The following is a 25073-nucleotide window of genomic DNA, read 5'->3' as shown; positions in this document are numbered from 1 at the left end:
ACACCAACAACAACCAAACGCAAAAAATCAACGCAAAATTCAAAGAAGCTCGTTTCAATGGATCCGGAGTTTTGGAGAATTTTGGAAAAATGCTGGACATTCTGGAGTGGACGGGTTTTCGGTTTGGTTTCGTTTGTTTTGTATGTTTTGTGTATATATGTTGCTTTCGAAAAACATGTTTTTGTCTTGGATTTCGGGGATTGGCAATCTCAAAATCAAAAGAGAGATGTTCCACAAAAAAGAAAAATGGCTTTGCAACGCATGTCGAATAAGTGAATAAAAAATGTGAAAATTCAAAATGGGATTTCTCACAAAAAATTCAAATTAAATCATAGGCAAAACTATAGGCTAAGGGGTTACAAAAAATATAACAAAACTTTGACTTACCTAGCCAGTCTGGTAGAAGTGAGCCCGCAAGAGATTCTGAGTATCTCTTACCTGGAAGAAATAGAGAGAAAGGGTTTATAAAGGTCCAGGAACGTGATTTTGCCTCACATGTTAGTTAATTAATTTGAGCAGAGTTAATATAACAAATGTAATAAATAGACATACAAAATATACAAATATTAAACAAGGGCTACTTTAATAAATATTAATATACATTTATCTTAAAATAAATTAAATTTGTAAAGTAAAGTATAATTGAATTAATTATATTAGTAGGAGCTTAAAAATAAGGATAAATATTGGTATAAGAATGAAATCATGTTATTAAAACATAATATTATAAGAATTTGATTTTATAAAAACAGAAAGCAGATATATATAATTTAGTGCACATAGATAGGAAAACAACGATATGTCAAACATATAAGTTTGCATATTACGGTTGAAAACTTCCACTTTTGGTTGTAAAATGTAAAAAATAATAATGGTTAAATTTCCGCGCCGTTTGGGAAACTATAAAAGCCACATGACTCGCTAAACAGAGAGTTTTTCATAAATTAGAGGCTGCCGGAGGAATTTCGTTTATGCGCATGTAAATAACCCCAGGTAAATCATAATTCTAAGCTCAGCCCGGGGACTGCTGTCCCATCTCGCAGCGCTCTCTAATGCTAATCTAATAACTTTAGCCGTCTCAAGAATTTATTTGCCTCAACAGCAGCGCACAAAATTATGCACGGAGGGCAGACCCTAATCCTCCGGCCCGAGGTAACCGTGTTCCCGGCGGAAGACGTTGGAGCGCGTCAGGTGTGCGCATTAAAAAGGAGACCTCCTCCATCCCTAGCGAGCTAGTAAATTCCGTACAAAGTTTTAAATAATCGAAAACGACAAGACGCACTTGGCGAAAAGTTGAAGCATGTAAAATTTGCATAAATAACAACTAAATGCAACTTGGCGCTGGGCAAAATGTTGCCAAATGATGAATTGAGCACTAGACAGGGAAGGCAAGCATGGAGGGCAATTTTAAGCCAGATAAAGATACGGGAAAAGCTAAAATCTCTTAATAACCAGCCTGTTCTTAAACTTTTTACGATGAGTCATAAAGCCAGGGAATAAAATAAAATGAGGCTGCTGCCAGCGTTAAAAACATTTTGTAGAATTTTGTATGTGCTTAAAAGTGAAAAGAGTGAAAAGAGATCTAGAGCTGCTATGCTAAGATACATATCGTGATCCGATCAACGTGATATGATGAAATCTCTTCATTTTATTAGCATGTAGCTTGTTAGTAGTAAAAATGATTTGCTGAACAAGCCATGTGCCACATTCACTGAAGCGCATCTACGTATCAGTTTGGGGCAATGGCACCCATTTAAAAATATGTTCTCTGCCACGGTGACAATCCACCTTCCTTGTCGTTTGCTGGCATTTTGATTTTTGACTTTGAATGGATTTTTCATGAACTCCGTCGGCATCCCACAGCCCCCCACAGCCCCACAACACCCCCCTCTTGCACACCCCTCGAAAGTTGGCAACTGCGGCCAACTCAATCGGCGCGTCTCTGTTGGCGTCAAAAATGGGCGTAGCTCAGAAAAAATGAGAAGTAAAATCAGCAAGGGGAGGAATCAGGCCGAGGGAATTTTGCATTTTCGCTCTGTCTGCCGCGCTGTTGTATGCAAATAAATCAGCGGCGCCCCATCATATGTCTCTGGATCGAGGGGGTTTCCGGGGGCATCGGCATGGGCCTGCGAGGGGGATCGGCCTGCTGCAGTGCGCAAAAACATATCTCACACTATTTGTCATGCTTTTAGATACTTTTATTTTAAAATAAATTGCAAACTCTTTTGCGACAGTCGCCTGTGTCCCCTGCCCGCGCCCTCCGCTATATTTTATAATGAAAATCCGCGACATGTGCATGGTGAGTGGAATGCAGTGGAAATGCAGCAGCACAATTTTCACATTCGACTAAATTTATCGCGCCAGCAGTTCGGGATTTTCCGAATTGGAATAAATGCGCAGCAGCCAATAAATAAGTTAAATTAATGGCCGAGTGTTGACTAATTTTTTGTCGCCACTTCCCCGTTCTTGTGTACATCCTTTGTCGTTGCGCTGCTCTATTGACGGTTAATAAAATTAGCCAAATTTACGTCTCTTTACCCATTCGGCCATTAACAATGACCATCCCCAAAACCGAAAGCCCGAAGCCCGGAGTCCGCAACCCAATCTCATACCATCTCGAACCCTTCCGATTGCATCCCTCAGATGGGCGGCGCAATCTGTTACTGGATGTGCCGCCAAGCGTGAGAGAGTAAAGTCCCTTTGCCCGGATTTATTATTTTTACAAGATAAATGCAACATTTTACATTGGAATTTACGGGCGTGCGCCGAAAAAAGCCCCAACAAAAATAATGCCAAAGGCAAAAACAAACAGTGGCAAAGTCAAAAGTTGCGGAACAGTGGGGCTATTAGAGGGATCATTGATTGAAATTAAAAGAACTGAATTTATGGAAACTATAGTAGTTTTATTGAAAAGTTTCCAACTATTGTAAAAAAAACAATAATAATTTCCATAAATGAAGACAATTTATGGCATTATGTTTAACTAAGCGTCAACATATTTTTCTTTTTTTCCTCTGAAAATTCTAAACTGACCCACTGATTTTGTAACCACTGTCCGCTGAGAATAAATTTCACGTGCCAACAAGGGACAGGAGTTGAGGCAACAACAACAACAACAACAGCAGCAGCCATGGCCAGCGGCCTTTTGGCCATTTTCGATAAAGCACATTTAAACAAATGAAAATCCTTTAAACGAGGATAACACACAGAGAGCACGTCCATGCCCGGGGTTAACCCCATGACTCCAGGAACCCCTGGCCAAACCGGAACCCCTGGTCCCCCTCTGGAAAACAACCCATTCTCGCAACGGATTCACTTGAGTGTGTAATTGTGTATTTATTTGCGTTATTTGACAAAATATCAACAAGCACAATCAATCCTCGGCAGTCAGTGGAGTCGGCCAGCCAGGGAGTGCGACCTCCCATCCATTTGGACCCCCGCTTAGCCCCTTTTAACCCCCTTCGGGCTGCAAATTGCAAATTGCAAATGCTGCCATATGTCTGCCAGGGTTGCCAGGCAGAGAAATCCATTTAAATTAAAGCTGAGTTGAGCTGCATTCGAAAACGCATAAATATCGGTGTGTCTCCCCGAGTTCACAAACATACATACATATATACGTGTGTATGTGTATATGTATGCTTGTATGTTTGAATCCCCGCCAGATCCAACTACAAGTGTATATGTGCGTTGTGAACTTTCAATTTGAGCTGAATTCAAATTTAGACCAGGCCGGGGCAATAAAATGTGCAAAAAAAAAAGTGAAATAGAAAGAATCGATTGTTGCTCCTCTTTCAGAGGCGAACTGAACTTTGGCTCAATTGTCGCACAAATTTAGAGACTGCAAAAGGCAAAAAGGACTCCGCAGATCCTGCGAACGGTCTGTGGGGTGGCGCAATTGTATCTTATGTAAATTTACCTAAATTAAACAAAATCTTCGAAAACAGAAAAATAAGTTTCGAATTTATAGACGAAACTTGTGTATCGAACCTAAGTAATGGACGCAACTTCAGGCCTAGGACCTCGCAGGACCTCCTGAAATGCCAGGACCATCCATACAAATACAACCCCTCTTCCCTAGCCGTTTGCGAGTGTATTTGCCACTGGGTATCTGAGTGTGTGTATGCTGTGTGTGTGTACAATGCGACAAAGACTTATGGTTTCAGTGCCGGAATTAGAAGCTTTCTCTGCCTGCATTTCCACTGAACACCGAACACACTGCACTTGTTGTTGCCGCCGCCGTCGGTGGAACATTTGTCGTCCTTGTTGCTGCTGCTGTTGCCCGTTGCAAAATATATTGCAAATAACTCTCAATATATCGTAAAATGTCTGCTGCTAGTACAGTAAATATGCAAAGCTCGTTTAGCGCAAACAGTTGGGGGTTTATGGGGGGAGGTATGGGGGAGGATCTAAGGGGGTTCTTGGGCGAGTTTTAGCCACTGATTTAGAGTACTGGCAACTTTTGGTGCTGGCCAAAGAAATGGATTCAAAATAAAGCCCCAACGAGTGCATAAGCGTATCATTAATCATGACCACGCCAAAAGTACACTGAGCGATTAAAGATAATTAAAACTCAATTTTGAAGCTGCCATGAAATGGTAATTTAAAAAATATTTATTTTGACGACCATAAATAAATGGATTGAATGTTAATTAAAATCTGAATTGATATCTAATCGGCTTATCGTACTTTTTTGTAGTTATTTTCTCCATTTATAAATTAAATTAAACTCGTTTTTTAACCCATAAGTGGGTCTGACTTTGAATAAGTGGGTGGTATTTGCCCCATTGCCTTCGAGTCCCACACAAACTGGATGGGAAAACATATGGCATTTTGCGACTACATTGACGATGGGTCGCACACTTTGACAGTTAATTTCGCAATTGTATTTCAATAACAATAAATCTGCACGTACCACATAAAGTGCGCTGGTGTGTGTGAGTTGGGCCACACTATGCCATTGTGTGCAGCTGATAAAGCCTGTAGGACCAGAACATTTGGCGCAGCAGCTAATACGGAATCTAATTAAATTTTAGCTGCACTACGCACGCCCCAAACATCTGAGTACATGCCAAATGGCACAACTGCACTCCCGTTGCATACACATTGATCAATTAACAGACAATATTTTCGTTTCGCCAATGGGTTAATTTATAAGCAACTCCACGGCGTCTCCCTATTTTACCAGTTTTCCAAGGGACTGGCTGAGGTGCGCAGCTGGTGGTTTTCTAGCTATATAGATTATAAGATTATAAGTTAGAGCCAAAGATATGTAACTGGTGATACTTTGATATGAGTAAAAACAGCAATGCAATTAAAAATTTAAAATATACATGATGATACCAGCACTGCTTATTTGGCGTATTCAAATTTATACAATGTATAAGATATAGTTTTAAAAAATTAATTATTTTTATGTCTTGTCACACATGGCTATTAAAAGTCCTAGTTCTGATGGACCTACTTAGGTGTGTAAGGGGTGACCAAAAGGGGAAGGTCCGAACCATATTGTTAATGGCGTAAAATCCGGGAAGCAAATAAAGCGGCGAGCACGCGACTCAGCCGCATGGCCGACAGGTGCAGCAATGGCCGCCCGTCTGATGCGGACTCGCCCTCTCTTTCGCCCGCCATCTACCCCTCTCTTTCCGCCGGCAGGGGGTGGCTTGGCCCATCCCCTTCGCACCCTTGCAACTGTTTCCTTTCGTCCTGGCTGCCTGCGTGTATGTGTGTGTGAGAGTGAGCTCGTGTGCTTGTGTGATGGCATTCCCTGGCAGCCGAGGAATGCCAAAAGTGCACTTCCCTTCTCTTTCCCGCCGCCACTACCTCTCTCTCTCTCTCGCCGTTGGCCTGCAATTGTTTTGCAAAGAAGTCCCCTCGAACCGTGTGCTAAATGTCAAGTTCAAATGGCAAAGTTCTTCAAATGAAATGATGCTGGGTGCCGGGAACTGGAAGCCGGAGTTTGCAGACGGAAGTGCAACTGGAATTGTTGTCCCACCTCGGCTGCACTTTATGATCTGTGAATTTGTTGCCAATTTGCAATTGTTGCTTTAACCGTTTAGTTAATTTGGCTTGAAAGTTTTACCATCCTGGGGGTAATTTCGGAAATGTTGCCTAATGGAGAGTTGGCCACTACAATATGTTTGGAATTTGGCACTTTACTGAAGCTAGTCGGAGTTCCTATCATTTCAGGGGTTTGAACAACGCCTTTTTGCTTGTTTTATTTGTTATTAAACATCACACATGAAAAATATAAAAAATTTACCAGCTTGAATTAAGCTCAGAGTACTTTAATTTAGATTGGTTTTAAGATATCGTTTATGTGTCTACCATTTCATACATATATCTTAATTTATCAGTGCTTATAAATTTCAAGGTAAGATAAGCTACACACCTTTTAGAATGTGCATTCGCGTTGACCTTTGTTGACCCTTGGGGACACTTTGCACCCTGCGAGTTGCCATTACAACGGTTTTTCCTCTTCCAGAACTGGAAAAAGTGTTTTTTCTGCACACACTCATACCACACTCACAAGACAGGGACTTGCAAGAACGAGTTAGTGTGTGTGTCTTCTACTTGGGCGCGTGTGTTAAGCTTCACTTGAATGTGATTTATGTGATCCGTTGCAAATTTATGGCCCCAAGTTTTGTTGGCTCACACACACCAGCACACTAGACCATGGGCAAAACTCTTTCTGGGCAGAATTGCCGCGTGGTGCGCCTTTTGTCCCCCTTTTACTGTTGTGGCTGCAATTGTTGCCGTTGTCAACGTGCCCCCTTCTCCCCATTCCCATTCCCATTCCCTTCTCCCGTCTCCTTGCCTATCGCCATCGCCATCCCCATTTTCCTTTCATTTCCCCAACCCAGAAGCTGCCAAGTGACACAAACAAACAAAAGAACGAAAAGAAGTGGGAAACCCCGGCAGTTGTAGTGCATACAACTAACTATTTTCTATATATTAAGCGGTGGCGCCCCCCGGCGGCCAAGCCCCACAATGATTGAATTGTCAACTTTGCTTCCTTTTGGGGATAAGGAGGTACGAAAGGGGCTTACATTGCACAAAAAACATTTCATTGGCCTACAATAAACTTTCGGAGCGATGACTAAAAGTTCGAAGTTAGTGCTCTATCATAAAATAATATAAATTGCATTCTAATGATCCTTAATAAAATATAGAATATACATTTATTTTAATAACTATAGTAAATATTTGTATATGCCCAATTATGTAAACTTTCTTTTCGTGCACAAATCTTGGCTTCTTGTTGGTCACTTGGCTGCTCAAGTGCGCGATGAATACTAAATATCCGGACTCGCTTTTCGCATTCCCGATTCTCCTGGGCCAATGTCAACTGTTCCAGAGAGCCCCTCGTTTCCCCACCAAATTATGAAATAGTTAAGCGTCCGCGGCGTTTGCAACTCTAAGTGACATTTGTGTGACAGACATGTGCGCGGCGTGCATCCGTGAGTTTGCTCCGTGACACACGTGCTCTGGGCCGCCGGCATACCTGCTCCACATCCACGGCAATCCTATATATTAACCAGATCTGGATTCATCAAAATGTGAAAAAAGCCTGGCGAAATTTCGCCCCACAGGTCAAGTGATTTGTTTATGGGCAAGCCGAACCTCAACGGCTGGCAATTTGTTGTGACATGTGTAAGCGGCACGCCGGCAACGACCAACAACAACTCATTAACCCATGCTGAACTCTACAGCCCCCTTGGCCAACTGACAGCTACAAAATTGAGTTAGTTAACAGTTTTATACGCCGAGGCGCGCATTTCGCGTGTTTCCGCAGGAATTCAGATACAGATACAGATTCGAAGCCGGTCGTCGGTCGTCGAGATGCAACCGCCGCGAAACTGAAGACGGTCGACGGGACAGATAACACCCAAGAGTCTGGCTCGGGATCCGAGTTACCAAGACCACGGCCGAAAGCCAGGTTCCAGCAACAAAGCAGCCCAAGTGACACTCACAAAATCTGACAGAGGCAGCGGCTTTACCGAGTTGATGTTGCTCTTGTTGCACTTAGAAAAACGGCTTATAAACTAACGTTTTCCAATATTTAATCTTCATTTTGAAGGTGAAACTAGCACGTGTGATGAAGCTTGGAATATATTTAAGTATGCATTAAAATTACATTTGAGTTAAATGTATTTTCACGAGATACGTTTTTCAGTTCGTTTTCTCGCAGTGCATCGTTGCTGAGTGACTTGCGCGCATGCGCAGCCGTTTTGCTTTATTACAAGGACAAGGACTGGGCCCAAAAGGGGCAAAAGTGGCAAAAGAGGCAAAAGAGGAAATGGGGCTAAAAGGGGGCTCGGGGCGAGGGCCTGCCAAGTGACACATGAAAACGAAACGAAAATGACAGCGGCAAGTGACACTTGGCCGGCAGCAGGAACAGCAGCTCAGAGGATCGCCATGGCGGTGGGCAGGGGCTCAATGTGACCATTGTAATTTCATTTGTAATTAGCTGAATGCTGTACGCGAGCGATCCGCTGAGTGTCGCATGGCACAGTGGGCCAAAGTGACGGGGGCAGTGCCAAAAATATAAAAGAAACAGAACGAAAATCGAGGGAGCCTGGTGCGACATTTTGGTGCGCCGAATGCCATATTTTATTTCCATTGCCAAAAGTGTCATGTTACCAAGATTTATGGGCGCTGTCAGTATGCCGTCTCTCTCTGCTGCTCTCTATCTAACCCTCTCTTTCGCTCTTCAATCCAGCTCACGCCCAGAAATTTGGTCATGTTTTGTGTTTGTGTCACAGACACAACGCAACACAACAAACTTGCGCATAAATACGTAAAAATACTCTGACCAATTCCAAATGCATCGAGTGCGATAAAGAGGCCCGAAATACTTGGCATACGACTTTTGGCCAGTTATCAGTTTCAGTTTGGCTCGGTGATTTACTGCCGAAAGTATTCCCAAAACAGAAAACTACCCGTTCTATTGATCTGAGGGCCAGTCCCTAACTTTCTTTTCCATCCTCTAGTTCGAATGTTTGGGCAGCTCAGGTGTCAATACACTCGGCTTCGGCAGCCGCAGAGGTGTCTTGGTCCCCTACTCCACAATCCAATCCCAACCTATCCGATACCATCCCATCCCATCCCATCCTATCCAATCCAATCCAATCCCATCCAATCCCCTTTCTTCCTGACCAAAACCCAACTGACAATGACATATTTGGCTGGCACTTTCATCGCACGTCCATGTTAATATGCTCAAGATTTATGGCCCCAGCTGACAAAGGAAATGGCATTCTGGCTCAATTGTCGTTGCTGTTGTTGTGCACATCCATTTTGTTGCTGCAGCGGAAAGTTGCATAATTTTTATGGACACTCGTTAATAGATCATCGATTGAGATTACAGGGAAACGCTCGATTCTGGTTCGCTTCTGCTGCGGTGGGTCTGTGTCCCTACAAATTTCTCGTGAAATCAGTGGACGTGATTTTGTTGTCAATTCGGTGGGGGTTGGTAAAAGGGCGGGAGTCGACTTAAGTTCAGTAATACAGGACAGCAGTATAACCAATTTAAAAAACCGTTTTGAAACAGTAATAATATCATATTAATAAATTCTGAATTTTAAATTAAGAAATAATTAACCATATAAAAGCGACATCATCATCATTTTTCATTATATCTTACAAAAGCTAACATCTATAAGATTTAAAACCCATATAGGTAAGTCCAACGAAATGTCTTATCTGAGATCCTCTAACGACGCCAGGTGATCTAACCTGGTATAACAATCTTCGTGGCCTCACTAACCTTGGTCTAATCAGAAGAATTATCTCACCTCTGCGGACTCCCATTGACAGCTGCGAATATCGTAAACGAGCTACGGTCACCTGTATTGTTCCAATTCGAATAAAGGTGAGATTGAGATTCATTCCGCCGAGAGCAGATAAATTTAGTCCCAAAGCAACCACCAAAACCGGCTGAGCGAAAAGATGATCGATCACCAGGTGAGCGCAAGAGAGGAGCCAGATAAACGCGCACAAAGAGCAGATGAATAAAACGAGAGACCGAGAGAGCGAGAGAAAGAACGGGCGCATACCTGTGCGGTGAGCAAGCGACGAAGTCTGAGCATCAGGTGAAGATCACTGAAGACTTCCAGCCATCTGACATTTCCAAAATGGGTTCACGCACGCACACCAGCTCACTTGTTCCTATCGGCGATCAGTCACTTCGTTCTATGAGTGATCACCACCAGGTTCATTTCATTTGCCCAACGGACACGAACACGGACACGGGCATTGTGCCGTCATGACGTTTGCTCTTTTTTCGGGTCTGCGCGATCAGCTGATCATGATGGCCGCCAAAAGCAGGTTTTCAGCTCAACCGAGCGTTATTAATCATAAGCCGAAAAAGGAAGGAGAGGGCCCCTCCAGCAGAGTGAGTGGGAAAGACAACTAACGCTTTTCAAATACCACACAATTTATGGCTGGAAGCCAAGCCGACGGCAAGCAGTCCGCGACATGCACAAAAGTCATTTATTTCGCGGACTCTGCTTTTTGACCTAGAAAAGCATCGGTAGCCGCTGCGATTCCGATTCGTATCTCCCAGATACACACGCACTTCCGCTGCCGCCGAACCCATAAATTATCTGCACTACTTTTCCACAAATTTGAAACGGCAACAAGGCAACAAGGGGGGACGAAACTCCTTTCGGGGCTCCGATTTCAAATCCCTAACTCGCTGAAAGTCCCGCAACCTATAGACCCTTCATTTGTACGCTGACCAACGCCTCGAACGGATCTTACAGCTTTCGTAGCCGTGATCTTGACCAAGATCGAGGCCAGTTTACCGCCGGCATTTCGCGATCTTCGCAGCGCGTTCTTTTGTTTTTGTTTTTGTTTTCCCCCTGTTCGTTTCGTTGGTCGTGTGTTTTTGCTGATCTGGAGCAAATTGGTTTTTGGCGGTTAATAAATTTTCAAATTAATTGACTAATTGCATACCTACAGCGAAGCAAACAGAATCGCAATAAAAGTGAATCGAAAGAGCAGACGGAAAGATACGGATGTATATTCTGCGATAAGACGGGTTCCCGGATATTTGAAGTCAGTGGCTCATCGCGAGCAATTGTGGTCACTACTCCCCGAAGAGGTGGTTCCATCTACGATGTATCAGTTTTTCGAGCTGCAACCACTCATTAAGTGTGGCTTAGCAAACAAACTGCAATTCCAACGTGTGTTCACTTTGGATCAAAGATTCAAATGCACGTTTTAATGACACAATGATATGGTAAATTACGCCACTGCAAATGCTATTAGCCGTGGCCTGCAATCACGGCTGCTAAAAGCAGTTTAAAGTGTTTTGTGCTTTATGAGGAGTGCTTATTGACTTTATAGTGAATACACGGTGCTTCGAGAGATTTTAAAGCAAACAAACTTGCTTTAAGCGGAATATTTTTATAAAACTAGCTATTATTAATATTTCTACCTTTAATTTTATTGTGATAAACAACTTTCCAAACATTCTCAAAGCTTTTTAGATAATATACTTTATACTTTTCATCTGAGCTTCAGTACCAATAATTAGCACAAGCTTTGCCAGTTCATTCAGATCTCCCCAAAGTGTTCATTACGGCAATGAGGCCGAAATTACTAATTCATTAATTGAAACCTGCCTCAGTCCGGTGCTGACCAGGCCAGGTCAGGCCAGATGTCCGTTGGCTCGTTGGCGACACACGCCAGGATGTCCTTGCCAGAGCCACCCCCTTCGTCCGTCGTCCTTCGTCCTGCCCGTCCTGCAGATGCTGCAAATGCCAACGGTAAAAACGAAAGTGCCCTGCTGCCATTTTATGAACTGTTTCTGCTCCGTTGGAACGAGTACAACACTTACACTTGCCACACACAAAGTGCTCCCCAGTTAATAATTTCGAAGTGTGTAAAATCAAATTGCCAGCACGTTGCGAATGCGGATGTGTGAGCGAAGTATCTGTTGGATAACATGGGTGTGTGGTGTGCTGGGCTAATTTGCCAGTGATTTGAAGCCCATCAAATTAATGGCAGAGTTCTTCTTTGAGTTTTGCTTCTTGAATAATTTATGCATGAGCGTGGTGCGACAGTTTTTGGACTTTCTTTTTCGTTACCAGCATATGTGGCATTTTCGCACTCTGCACATTCTTTTATTGTCTATTTTTTGTTGGGTGTGCTAGGACGGACATTTGTCCGTATTGCAGGTGCTGTCGTTTGTTTGTCTGGACTGGGTCTACTTCCCTTTCCCTTTCTCCCTTTCTGCCTTTCCATTTGCCATTTCTCCTTTCTCTACTGGCTGTTATTGTGTAATGTCTATGAATATGAATTATGGAAATTGCAGAGCCACAACGACAAGGACAACGACCAGCGAACAAGAGCCTGAGTATTCAAAATACTCACAGTCGCAGTTGGCACAATTTTTTGTGGCCCCTTTTTTTGTCATCCGTTTGCGAATTTTAAAACTCTCCTGGGAGGGCTTTTTGTTGATTTTTGGGGGCGGTGTTTCCGCATGTATGCAGGCTATTTTTCAGGTCATTCGTTCAGTGACCGAGTTTGGTCCTTTGCGTTTGGGTTCGATCTATTTTAAAGAAGGGCTTGACTCAACATTCAAATAAATCTGTACCTATCATTAACCTATCTTTAAATCAGTCCAAAATACATATGCTTGCGGTAAAGTCAAAAATTTCAATTAAAAGCGAACACCGGCTCTGGCAATTCCCATATTATACCAACAAATACAAAATAAGGAGCTCTCGCTCGCCCCCAACGTGCCACGCCCCCTGCGTCGGACATCCGCCGCCGACATTTACATTTAATGCTTGCAAATTTAACAAATAATATTCAATTAACAATTTGAATATGAATTTATTACAGGGGTGCCGGCCGACGGAGGCCGAACCGCGCGTCCAAAGTGGTAACAACTTCGACATCGCCAATCGACATGTGAGGGGAGGGTTTTAGCGGGAAGTAACGAGTTGGCCAAGTGGCCGACTTGTTTACCCTGCCACCAGCAAACACACAAGGCGAAAAACAGACAAAAACAAAAAACAACCACACAGAAAACAAAACAAAGTCGGGGAGGAGGAAAAAAAGTTATGTGAAAAAGGTGGGAAAATGCAAGCATTGTTAGCCTTTTGGCCAGGCTAAAAGGTAACGAAGCATGCAGCCACTGACGGACAGACGGACAAACGGACAGCTATACGGACATTCAGATGGAGGAAGCCGCGCAGGAAGCGCAAGGAGCATGGCACGACTCCTGGCGGGCCGCACATTTCAATAATTATTAACTGCAACATGCTACATGCAACATGGCCACATGGCCACATGCAACCTGCAACCTGCAACGAGCCACACAGTAGCAGCACACACACACACTCACAGAACCATATAGAGTAACTAGGGGGACCTGCAATTATCAAAACTTGTCCAAATTGACATTTTTTCCCGGCCAGCCAGGTGGACGCACATGCATTTTAGAGTTGGGGGCGTCAGCCCGTTGGCCATTGCATTTTGGCACGTTGCGGATTTTGAAATGCAAACACGGCATTTAATTCTATTAAGGCCGCTATTTAATTATCTCTTGCGGACCCGAACGTACCCAAATCGCGGCTTTCAATGTCAGAGAAGCCGGAAGAGAGTGGTTCCTCTGTTGGGTCCAAAGACCCCTCCCCCACTAGATGCCTCTTAAGTGCTGGCCATAATCCACAGCCAGAAGCTGTGGGGCTTATCGGTGCTTATCTGCGAGTGTCAGAAGTGATACCACACGGAGAAAAGTGGCAATCGAATTCGGCTTTAGCTGATCGTAATTGCTAATGAAATGGCATTCTTCTTTTTGTCACGTTATTACTTATCTTTCAGTATGGAAAATATATAAAAGCGTTACTTAAAGGCAGAAGAGTGCTCGATATAAGCTTTCATATTATAATTCTGCTAATGATTTTGATTATACCAAATAGTTCAACAGCAGCTAAACACCTTGCTCAACATGCTCAACTTTTCTCTCCGTGCACAGTTGGTGGCTCCTGAGTCTGGGATAGTTGATCGCAGATTCCCAAGTAGCTGCCCACTTGTTGCGCCTGTGCCAACACTTAGCTACCGATTTGCACGAGATTATCAATTGAATATAAATAATAAGTGGGAGCGAAGTAGCTGACTGAGCAGCAATCTGGGTGGCTCAGCTTTACTGATGGCCCGCCAATTTTTCGCCCCAATGCCCCGGCAACAATGTATGTAATTTGAGTGGCCTGCCCGCAAAAAACAAAAAACGCAAGACCCGCGCTGATCAGAGGGAGGCATCCATCCCCCAGTCCCCTGCTTTTCCCTTGTTCACGTGTGTAATTGGATTTTAAGAAGTAGCTGCGCGAGACAAGACTGATTGATAACCTCGCATCAAAAGGTCCCAAACAACAAGCTGAAATAAACGCCTTCAGTGGCTCTGGGGCTTTGATGTTCGCGTTCGGCAGCGAATATCTTAAGAGGATCAGATATAGACGAATCTGTGATACACTGCAATAAATGGAATGCTAATATTGCAAGCAATTAAATTTGAAATATGTTTCAGTCCAGCTGAAAAGGTATGCAAATGGCCCTAGGAGCATTAATTTTAATGGCTGTATACATTATTTGCGAATAATTAATCCCGTAGCCGCGCTTATTAAATTACATTCTGTTATTTAAGAAGGTTTTAGCCACAGTTAAGTTTATTTAAATTAAATTATTCAAAGTTGTTATAATCATTTGAATGGTCTAGCAGTCTCAGACAATGCCCAATTAAACCGAAAAAATATTTAAAATACGTACATATTTATCTAGAAAGCTGTTAATTAACGAAATTAACACTCAAAGTGCAGGGTATGCAGGGAAATCACGCAATTCGACTACTCGATCGTCTGCGGGAACGAGAGCTGATAGCACGAGGTACGATAGGGAAAAGGGAGCCGCTCGAACGAGGCGTCCAACCGGGCCAAGATCTGGATTCCTCTCCCCTGCCCATCCAGCGTGCGTGTTGGCCGCGTTTGTTGGCCAATTGAATTGCCATGTTTAATATTAATTGCCAGCGGAGCAAGCAGCTCGAACATGGCGAGCTCCCTCGGCTGGAGCGTAATCATGGGACAGTGAATCAATCATTTCCACACGCGGCCCCCAGGTTTTCCCGGTCCACCCACAGCCCCGCCCCTTTGATTCATAAATGTTGCCAGCTTAAGGACGAATACTACAATATTTTAGCCACCAACACCATAATGGGATTAGTTTTCTACGGTTTGTTAGTGAACCTGCTCGATACTCTACAGTCTATACTCTATTTTTCGGAAAACTTAAGAGCGAATAATGTAACGAAATAAAAGTGGAAATTTTCTTACCCATGTCTGTTGATATGCCGCCGTATTGTGTTAAATCAGATCTTATCTTACCTGAAAATGCAAGCAAAGCGGAGAGAAGAAAACGTTTAAAAAATGTGGAATCAAAATTGTTTGCACTCAAGAGATCTCGAGATGCAGATGGATGGTGTTTGGACTATATGGGGGTACGTGGGGATCTGGGGTATCTTAGGGTTAAGCAGCCGCACGTGTGGCGGAGCCGGTTAAGACTTGCCAACCAAAGCTTTGTTGTTGTCGGTGGAATATTGGCTACTGACTAGAGAAATATGAAAAGGTACAGAGAGATAACTGATAATTGGAATCAATTAGAGGCACACGGATTAATTGGATCTTTATGAAACAATTCTATATTTAGAAACAATATCTAATGCATTGTAATTAAACCATTGAAAGTGCTGTAAAGGCAATAGATATAATTTAAATTGTTAAATTAGATTTATATTAAAACCATTAATAAGTCATTCCCCTAGGTATATACTGGAAGTACATTCCTGAGAATAAGCCATTCAATAATCATGTTAGAGGAACAGATTATTTAACTCAAGAATGGTGTTGTTTCTAAGCCACTCAAAGTGCACTTCATAGCCATGGAATAGCTCATGATATCTCGTCTGGCACTACGAGAGTCTTTCAAAGTTTGAACTAGGGCTATCAATCGCGGCATTATCGCCTGTTTCTATCGCAGTTTGCTGGATGTCTCGCCTTTTTCACGATATTTAGCGTCGCCTCAGCTTTGTTTATGCCATGAAAGTGCAAAATGTAAACAATCCGAAATGCCAACGCCTCGAAAGGGGGCGATGAGGGGGCGTCGGCAGCTTGCCGTGGAAAAGGTAAAAGTATAAAAATATGATTTAATGGCAGCGATAAAACACGTGTGTATTTAAATATGCGCGCCTGGCGCCTGAGTAAACGTAATTTCCAGCTAACAGACACAGGGACACAGAGACAGCCGAGTGAGACCGAGTGCCGCACACAGATACTGCTACACGGCTACTATGTGGCCATCCAGACGCAAAGAAACAACAAAGAAAATATTAAATTAAAAAAGAAAAAAGAACAAGAAAACGGCCAAAAACTATGAGGGGCAAAGGGTTTTAAATTTGACAAACGCTTCGTTTTCCTCTCTGTCTTTTTTTGTATTCTTTCTGTAAATGAAAATGAGAATTGTGCAGGAAAAAAAGAGCAAAGGGGCCAGCCACTTTAGACAAATTCAAACAAATGGCTGGCAAAAGGGGGGATGCTGAGTGCTGTTTACATGCGACGCGACTTGTAAAAATTAAACATTTAGTTTGCGGTCTTGCCCCCTTGAAAATTTTCACACCTTTCCAACGGGGGAAACGGATTTTTATGACTCTTTAAGGCGGAGCACGCTTCGTTTTTGTGGAGGATTAGCCGCCAGTCGCATAAATGAGAGAGCGAGAGAGATCTCCGGAAAAATGCTCTCATTTTCCGGCTGCAGCTTGCGGCGTCTTTGGCCTTTTATTGCCCATCAAATGGGCTGATATAAATCTTAATTGCCGACCCAAATAAATAGACGCCAAGAGCATGTGGCATGGAGAACATGGAGAACTTTGAGCAGACCATCAAACTCAACAGAATGCAACTTGAACATCCGAGCGATTCACTTTCGAGTGGAAAACTCGTTAGCTATTTAGCATAAACACTTTCCCAGTTTGACCAGCCAACTGATAACAACTGGCCGAGAAGTTGCAGCCAGAAGAAGTCATTAAGGAAACATTAAATTGACATTAATGTGGTTCCAAAAAGAGGAGGCGAACAGGAGGTGACACTAGGATTCGGCACGAGGAGCCGAAAGTTCTGACCAAAGTTCTAGTTCAGATAAATCAAAATAAAAATCTATAAATTATAGGGTAAGAGCAAATGTTTGGAGAATGCTTCGAACCAATCGATGACCCAACGACGAAAAAATATATTCCAAGCTGCTATAACAGTTACCCACATTTTTGGCCAAGGCAAATCTCGTAAATCATGAAGAGCTGGCCAAACAGGCTCTTGAGAAAAGGTATCGACGAATCCGAGATGCCCTCATTTTCTACCAGAAAGTGGGTAGTGGAATCTAGTTTGGAAAACACGGGGGTTTTCTTATTCAAACGTTGTATGCCTCTAATTAACTTCATTCATATAAAATATTCTTATATATTTTCAATGACGTGAACAGACGAAAGAAGTATTTATGTTTAATGATTGGCAAGCTTGTGAACATGTGGCGTTCCAATGCCACACTGTGCCTACACTGGAAAATATACACAGTTTGTTTTTTAATATTTTTTCCCAGCTTTGATGGCTTAAAAAATGTTGATAGTAGAGAGCATAAAAAAGGCTTTCTTACTAAAGTCACTTTTGGTTTTCCATTTAATAAGTTAAATTTTTTCTGTGCAGTTCTATTGGCCGAGCCACCTGAAGCCACTCGACTGGACAATTGTGAACCCATTAATCTTTGTCTTTTTAGTCTTGGAGATTTCTATCTTAATTGAAGCTCATTATAATATGCGTTTCCTACGATGCGGCGTGTTTGTTTGCTGGTAGCCCAACTTCTGTTACACAATCCGAAGACAGGCGATATTCAAACGAGATGGAGATTGGGTGACTGGGCGACTGGGAGATTGGGAGACTGGTGGGCAGCTTTTGCACTCGGAGAACTCGGAGAACTTGGAGTCGTTGGATCGTGGGGATCAGATCGCAATCAGGCCGTGCGATCCCAATATACGGAATCCCGGCAAGAGGCCACCACCAATGAATTATTAATAATAAATAAATCATTATTAAAATCAAAATAATACGCAAATATGCATATTATCGGAAACAACATGGAGCGTTTTGTGTCCGTGTGTGTTTGTTTCTTTTCATGTTTACGCCACTTTCCCATACAGACACACAAGTGGTTATAATGAATGATTTGTTGTTTTATAATAAACACGCCGAGCGTCGAACGTCGAGCAGCGATGTTGGCGTCTTCCAAGTGGCGATATGGCTGTGACGTAGCCACCAAAGGGTTAATGGAGGGGGTCTTCTGCTGCGGTCACTAACGTCTGCTATATGTTCCCATACTCCCCCGTACGTATATCCCCACACACACACACACAGACAAATATCCCCATATTCACGACCCTTGTCCCTTCTGGCATGGCTGCGCTCTACCCATCTCTCTTTCACCCCTTTGCATGTGTTCTCGGCCGGGTCGTGTTGTTGTTTTTATTAGGTATCAAAAACACCTTAAAACATGATTTTGCAACTGCCACGGGAAGACGTCCGCACAGTGGGCCCACAAATATGAATAATTATAATAACGGCCTGCACACATGGCATTTGTGTGTTAAAGATGAAGATCGATAACGAAAAACTGCCAATGTCACAATACGGAAGAAACTCAGTATATGGTATAGTAAATGTACGTACTATAACAATTATTGCTTATCTGCAATCGGTTCTACATGTACATATAATAGTTATTGATCGCGATCACGACATTATTTGAAAAATTTAAAAAAATACAGCACCTAATCATTGTTAATGGGGTCATTTGGGGGAGAGCGAATGATTTTGAATTGATACTTTGGATTGTAATAATCTTAACAACTTAGCGCCGTGAATTGAGTAGTTTATATTTGTATTATTTGTTTCTGCTGTAAACATGTTCATTTCAATTAATAAACTGTTTTAGAAAATAATGTATACAATGTATATATGATAATATATATTTTCCGAAGACATTATTTGAGTTATTCGTGGGTTAACTGACTTAGCATGTAAGGTTTTCTGATTTTCATTTTTTGTATCAAAAATCTAAGCATTGGCCCATTGCAACTGCGAGGCCCTCAAAAAATACGAGGGAAAAGCCAAAATTGCTCCTCGCCCTGCAGCTCCACGATGTTGCTGTTGTAGTTGCTGTTGCTGTTGTTGTTGCTGCTGTTGTTGTTGGGCCATGTGTCTGGGCCACTTTGTGTTGTCGTCGTTGGCGACGTCGACGTCTTGCAACTTTGGTCTCCTCGACCGCCAGTCGCAGTCGCAGTGCGAGTCCAACGACTTGAGGACTGAGGACCGCCAAGGTGCTTATTAAATTCCTTATTTAAAAATACATTAAAAAATGCAAGAAGCTGCCCCAGAACCCGAAAACCAATCCCCGAAAAAAGGAGAATCGATGCCCGAGATGGAGAGGGGAGACTCGCAAGGGGCATCTGCATCCCTAGCATCCGCCACAGAAATTGCGATGCTCACAGGCGCTGTGATTTGTTTCTGATCTTGCTGAATTTTGCATTCTGCGCTCCGCGAAAAAATGATTAAAAGCGCGCGTTGAAAGGTTTTCCTGTGTGCGTTCGCTTGCACTTCGCCATTTACATAATCAGCGGCATCATCGACGCACTTCCCCTGGCAATTAATTGCATGTTGCAACGGCAACTGTTGCCCGACATTTGAACTGCACCATTTCGGTGTGTCCCACAGCCCACAGCTCTCAGCTCTCAGCCCATTAACCTTGGAGGGATATGACGTGCCCTCCTCGGCTCTACGTGTTCCCTACAATTGCAGGTAGATATGGATATGCCAGTGTACATCCTCATAATTACGTCACAGCGTGAGAGTTCTTTCCTCGGTATCTGCGGCAAATATGAATTATGATTGCCCCGAAACGTGTCAATTGCCCATCCGCCCAGCTATTCTCAAGGTCATTGAGGGACAAAAAAAAGTAACAAGCCGCAACAAAATCTATCTCTCAGTTTGAACTGCATTGACACTGGGAGAAACTGGGGTCAGCACTCAATTTTCCATACTATCCCATTGTTTATTTAATTCTCAATAAAGTGAAATGCTATTTGCTCTGATAGCGAGATATTTTAAATAATATAAAATAATTGTTTAAGTATTCAAAGAAGATATTTAAGATATTTAATAATTTTGTTGATTTAAATGCAAAATTAAGCCACTCTTTTAATTTTGGATCTACAATCATTAACTTGTAAGTTCAAAATAGCATTGGCTACACACAAAATGTTTTAATATTTAATGAATAAATTTGTTGAATTCCCTAAATACAGGTGCATTGATTTCCCTGTAAAACTTCGTAGTTTGTTTTATAATTTTTGCTTTTGTTTTTGCGCCACGGTCGAAATTAGGCGACCGACAAATTTCGGCCAGCCGCAGAACTCGGCCATAAACCACTTCGCCGACGTGAACCTCACACACCGGCCAGGCAAATAAAGCAAATTTACGAATTTATGTTGAAATTTATCGATAATGACTTAAAAGCCTTCAGGACAATGATTTAATGCCCTCCGCCCGCCGCTCGCCTTGTTCGCACATACAACAAACAGCGGCCCAAGAACAACATAGCAACGCCAACTGCGACTCCAAAGGCCAGAAAACTCTGATGTGGGTTTTTCAAATGTGAAGCCATGTTTAGATACGATAAAATTGAATTTGGTTTGCATTTGGGGCCTCGGATCAGCGGCAAATGATCGATGATCGCTGGAAGTGTGCGCCGATTTATTTATGACTTGATTTTCCGTTGCGATCGTCAGATTTAATCAGATTTAATCAGTTCGCTCAGAGCAAGTCGCTTAAAATTAAATTATATTCGCATTATATGTTTGGAGTAAATCAAATCCGCGATAACCGTTGACAAATGGCAATCAAGCGGATTTAGTCTCAGCGAATTATAGATAATGCGAAATGTATACGTAGAGGTTTTGAGTTCCAGGTCTCAAGTTCGAAAAATTCCTTCCATCGAATATCGTAACTGCCAGCTCGTCTCGTTTTCTTATAAGAAACAAATTAAGATGGAAGGTTCAGGTAAACTTGTTCGACCTTCTTCAGGTAAGTGTGCATTTGAATTTCTTAGGGGGAATATTCCACTTAAGATGTTGTATCCCACAGAGATTGTCCGACAAACGGGAAGTGTTATACGAGACACCCTGTATGAAGCGTTTTCGGCAATGGTATTTTTTTGGTCTTGGCCTGGCCAATTCATCACCGACACTTCAGACTGGGCAGACACTGCGCATAAATTGCATTACCCTGATCATTTTGCAGAACGGATCGATCGGAGGGAAAAACCTGTCGCAAGGCTCTCGAATTTAGTTCAACTTTAATTGTCTTTTAACCAGCTCTTTGCGCTGGCTATAAGTGAAATTTGATTGATTTTTGAAGGCGACTTTTACAAGCTCCCTTTTCTACACAGACAAAAAAGTGATGGGATTAAAAAGTCCATTTTTGAAGTCTTTCAAATATTTAAAAAATCATTTTTATCACAGAAGGGTTAAGAAAGGTGCCATTAACTAAAAATATATGAAAATATTACTATGCAAATAATAACTTGTAAACCCTCTATTATCCTTATTTTTCAGTGCCAGCTCGAGTCCAGCTTATGTTCGATCTTCGAGCACCTAGACCTCCTTCGGCTGACCTACTCTTGGCTTTGTTCTTGGCCCAAACGGCAATCTCGGCCCAGACGCAAGCCGTTCGCCTCGCTCGGCTGGTGGCTCAAACCCGTGGAAAAGTCGGGCGGCGAGGTGCTGAACGTAATTACATAATGGCGTAGTTAACCGTAATAAGCGCGACTTCTGCGCGCAGTGTGTGTCCTGAAAGGATTCTTGCCCTTTCTCGCCGACTCCTGTGGCTGCCTTTTGCTATTTTTTGCCTTCTCCGTTGCTATTTTGCAGCTCTTTCAGCCGCATGCCATAACTCACGCTGCTCGTTGCCGCTCTCTTGTTGCACAAATTGCAGCTCACTTGGGCTGCCAGCGCTGCAACAATTACCGCCGAGCATCATTAAAAGCAAAGGTGACAAAAATTAGTAAACAAAGTGTTGAAAATTATGAGCCAGACGTTGCGCTGCAAGGTGTCGCGGAGCGGAGCAGGTGAAATCGGAGGGTCTGAGCTGGTTTCTTCTTTCTTTATTTTTCATAGCTACCCAAGGCTCTTGTTTATGGCTGTGATCTTGGAGTGATTAAATCGCTCAAATTGGCGGCCAGCGTATAGACTATGGACGGATTGGCTACCCCAATGGGTGGCTTTAAATAGAATGAGTGGGAAATAATTTTAAGTCAGCCAAAAGGAATTTTCAAGAACTCATTTTGCGTTAGGAAAAAGGTATAAGCAATCAATAATGAGAAATTAAATTTATTAAGAGCTGCTGCCAAATAAATGTTGTTTGTTCGGTGTTCAAAAACCTTGTCAACACTTAATAAATCTTTTGTGCATATCCTAATTTTTTACCCCCAGGAACATATTTTTATAAAACTTCTCTAGACATGTAATGTTTTTTATAAAAAATATTTGTTCCTCTTTTTCTCAACCTTGTTAACCAATTATAATATACATTATGGTAGTTTATTATTTTTGAAGCGCCTAACTAGCAATAGGAAGTTTTTGATTGCCAATAAGCTGCACAATTTTCCTAAGTACCTCCTATTAAAGGCCTGTTCTGACTGCTTTCACATGTCTTACATCACAAGTGGTAATCTGTTTTTCCTATGATCGATTCGAGGTCTTCATTATTTTGCCTTACATGTTGACTTGTCTGTTAATCGGAGCAGAGACGGCAATTAGTCACAGGATGACTTTTGTTGCCATAGCTGCAATCTGTTGAGCTTGATAACAACTGGGAAAACAACAGAGCTTTGGCACCATAGGGATGATTGTGGGAGGGATGGGATTTCGGGGGACTTTCAGTGGACTTGTGCTACAGTGGACACTCACTTTTGGTCGGATCTTCAGGACACTCACCTGCGATAGCCATCCAGGGGTAGAATGTGTGATTGCTGGCCTGGTGTAAACTGCTGGCGGCCGCCGTTTGGGCGGCAGCGGCGCCCGAGATGGTGCAATTGGCATTCCAGGCTGTGCCCGCTCCGGCCACGCCCACGCCGCTCTGTACGCCCCCGGCGTTGCCGTTGCCGCCGCTGACACTCACATTACCGCCGGCACTGCCGCCGCGATGGCTAACGGGACTGCCGCCCGACGTGTCCAAATAGCCGCCCACTCGGGAATCGGGGGTGCAGGCGGAGGGTCTGACGGGCATGCCGCCCGCCGGATTGTTCTGTCCATTTGCATTGGGCGCGTTACCGCCATTGGCATTGCCGGCTCCACCTGTTCCGCCCGCCCCGCCACCACCACCGCCTCCGCCGCCACCACCGCCGCCATTGGAGCCGCCCGTGTTCCAAATGTCCTTGTAGCCATTCACCGCATCCGCCTTGATGTTCAGGCAGTCCTGTTTGTAGGCTCCGGCGCCATCGCCGTATATCTTGTTGCAGGCGGCCGTGATGCTGGCATCGTAGGGCGAGTCCTGGGTGGTGCGCTGCAGATGGTGGTTGGCATAGGGACTCATGCCCAGCGAGAGGGGGAATCCCCTGTACGCGGCCGCCGCTGCACTGGCCGTCTGATCGTGGTGGCCACCGCTGCCCATCGCCATTCCGGTGGCCTGGTGCGGATGGCCATAAAAGCCGGAGGCCTGCTCAAAGTACGAGTTCATTGCGCTGCTGGCGGTGAGAATCTTGGCGGTGCTCCGTCTGAGACGGGCTAAGAGTCGTTGGGGGCTTGACCGATTTCACACGAATTGCTTTCCAGGGATCTGCGACTTTTGGCGGATTTTATTTGAGTGTTTCCTCAGCTGTCTGTGATGTTGCTTTGCCTTCTTTGGATTTACACCAATTTTTGTTTAACTCTTTCAAAGATTTTGTTTTATATTTTCACTCCAAGTCTTTGTTGATTAAGTTTTGGTTTTTATAATTAAATATGTCTTTTTATTTGTTTAATATTCATGAAAATTTGTCTCGTTTGTTTTAGCACCAATTTGAATTTTGTTATTTTGAAGTAACCAATTTGTTTTTTTTTTTTGAAATATTTAAATATTTATAAAATATTTTTCTGTTTGGTAAACATAAAAACAGTAAAAAGTTTATCTGTTTATTGCACTCTCCACGTGGCGTTTTAGCTTTATTTAAGCACTAATGTTTACTGAGATTCCAATCTTAATAATCTTAAATATTTTTCCACTATTGTTTGTACGATTTCACAAGTGTTTCGTATACTTTGTTGCGTTTTGGTTTCGGTTTTAGCCAATTGCACTTTGCTGTTAATTGAATTTGAATTTGAATTTAAATACTTGGTTTGCGCTTGCCTTGGCACTATCAAAGGCTCGTAAGCGTTACGATTATTACTATGTTTATTGTTATTGCAATTATTATTATTATTTTTATGGTTTTAACGATTTGAACGATTATTAGCCGTAGTGCTTAGTGCTGAGTGCTCAGTGCTGACCGAACGAGCGCGAATGCGTCCGCTGACGGATTTGGATTTCCTCGAATCTGGACGCCAATCTAGTGGAAAGCGACTTTTCCGCGCGGCATTCACGGGCGGACGCGTGGGCGAGCGGTAAAGCGCTGAGGGCCAATAATAACAATAATGCCGCTGATAATGTGGATAATAAAACAAAGCGCGCGCCTGTTATCCAAACCGTTGCCATCGAACGAATGTGCCACCAAATCGCAGTTGCCAGTGTTTTGACTTTGCTCTGCCGATTCACAAAGGCTACGAGTGGAAATGAACGCACTCAAACAAGTTCGAAGGCTGAAAATGAGAGCCAGCGAAGCGCTCACTTCGGTCGAGTTCATTTTCAGTCTTCGAACTTGTTTGAGCACATTCACTGCGCTCTCTCTGTCTTTTGTATTTTCCCGGGGTGGGCGCCTCTCGTTCATCATTCGCGAGC

At 43.1% G+C, this 25073-nt stretch overlaps 1 protein-coding gene across 4 annotated transcripts in view; it reads right to left on the bottom strand.

Annotated features, from left to right (window-relative positions):
• LOC122619429 (homeotic protein ultrabithorax) overlaps positions 1-24821 on the bottom strand; it is a 79356-nt gene extending 54535 nt beyond the window's left edge. Inside the window, exons 1-3 of one of the 4 annotated variants that reach the window (XM_043796365.1) lie at positions 23069-24821; positions 15339-15389; positions 388-438 (exon numbers count right to left, since the gene is read on the bottom strand). In XM_043796365.1, the coding sequence (XP_043652300.1) occupies positions 388-438; positions 15339-15389; positions 23069-23837 (871 nt within the window). In that variant the 5' untranslated portion in view covers positions 23838-24821. The remainder of the gene's footprint in view (positions 1-387; positions 439-15338; positions 15390-23068) is intronic. The other 3 variants (XM_043796366.1, XM_043796367.1, XM_043796368.1) reach the window with 3 other exon arrangements.
• Positions 24822-25073: the final 252 nt, after the last annotated feature.

Source organism: Drosophila teissieri, chromosome 3R (genome assembly GCF_016746235.2).
Source record: "Drosophila teissieri strain GT53w chromosome 3R, Prin_Dtei_1.1, whole genome shotgun sequence".
NCBI classification, from domain to species: Eukaryota; Metazoa; Arthropoda; class Insecta; order Diptera; family Drosophilidae; genus Drosophila; species Drosophila teissieri.
Note: the sequence above shows the minus strand (reverse complement) of the source record. Positions and strands in the feature narration are given on the sequence as shown.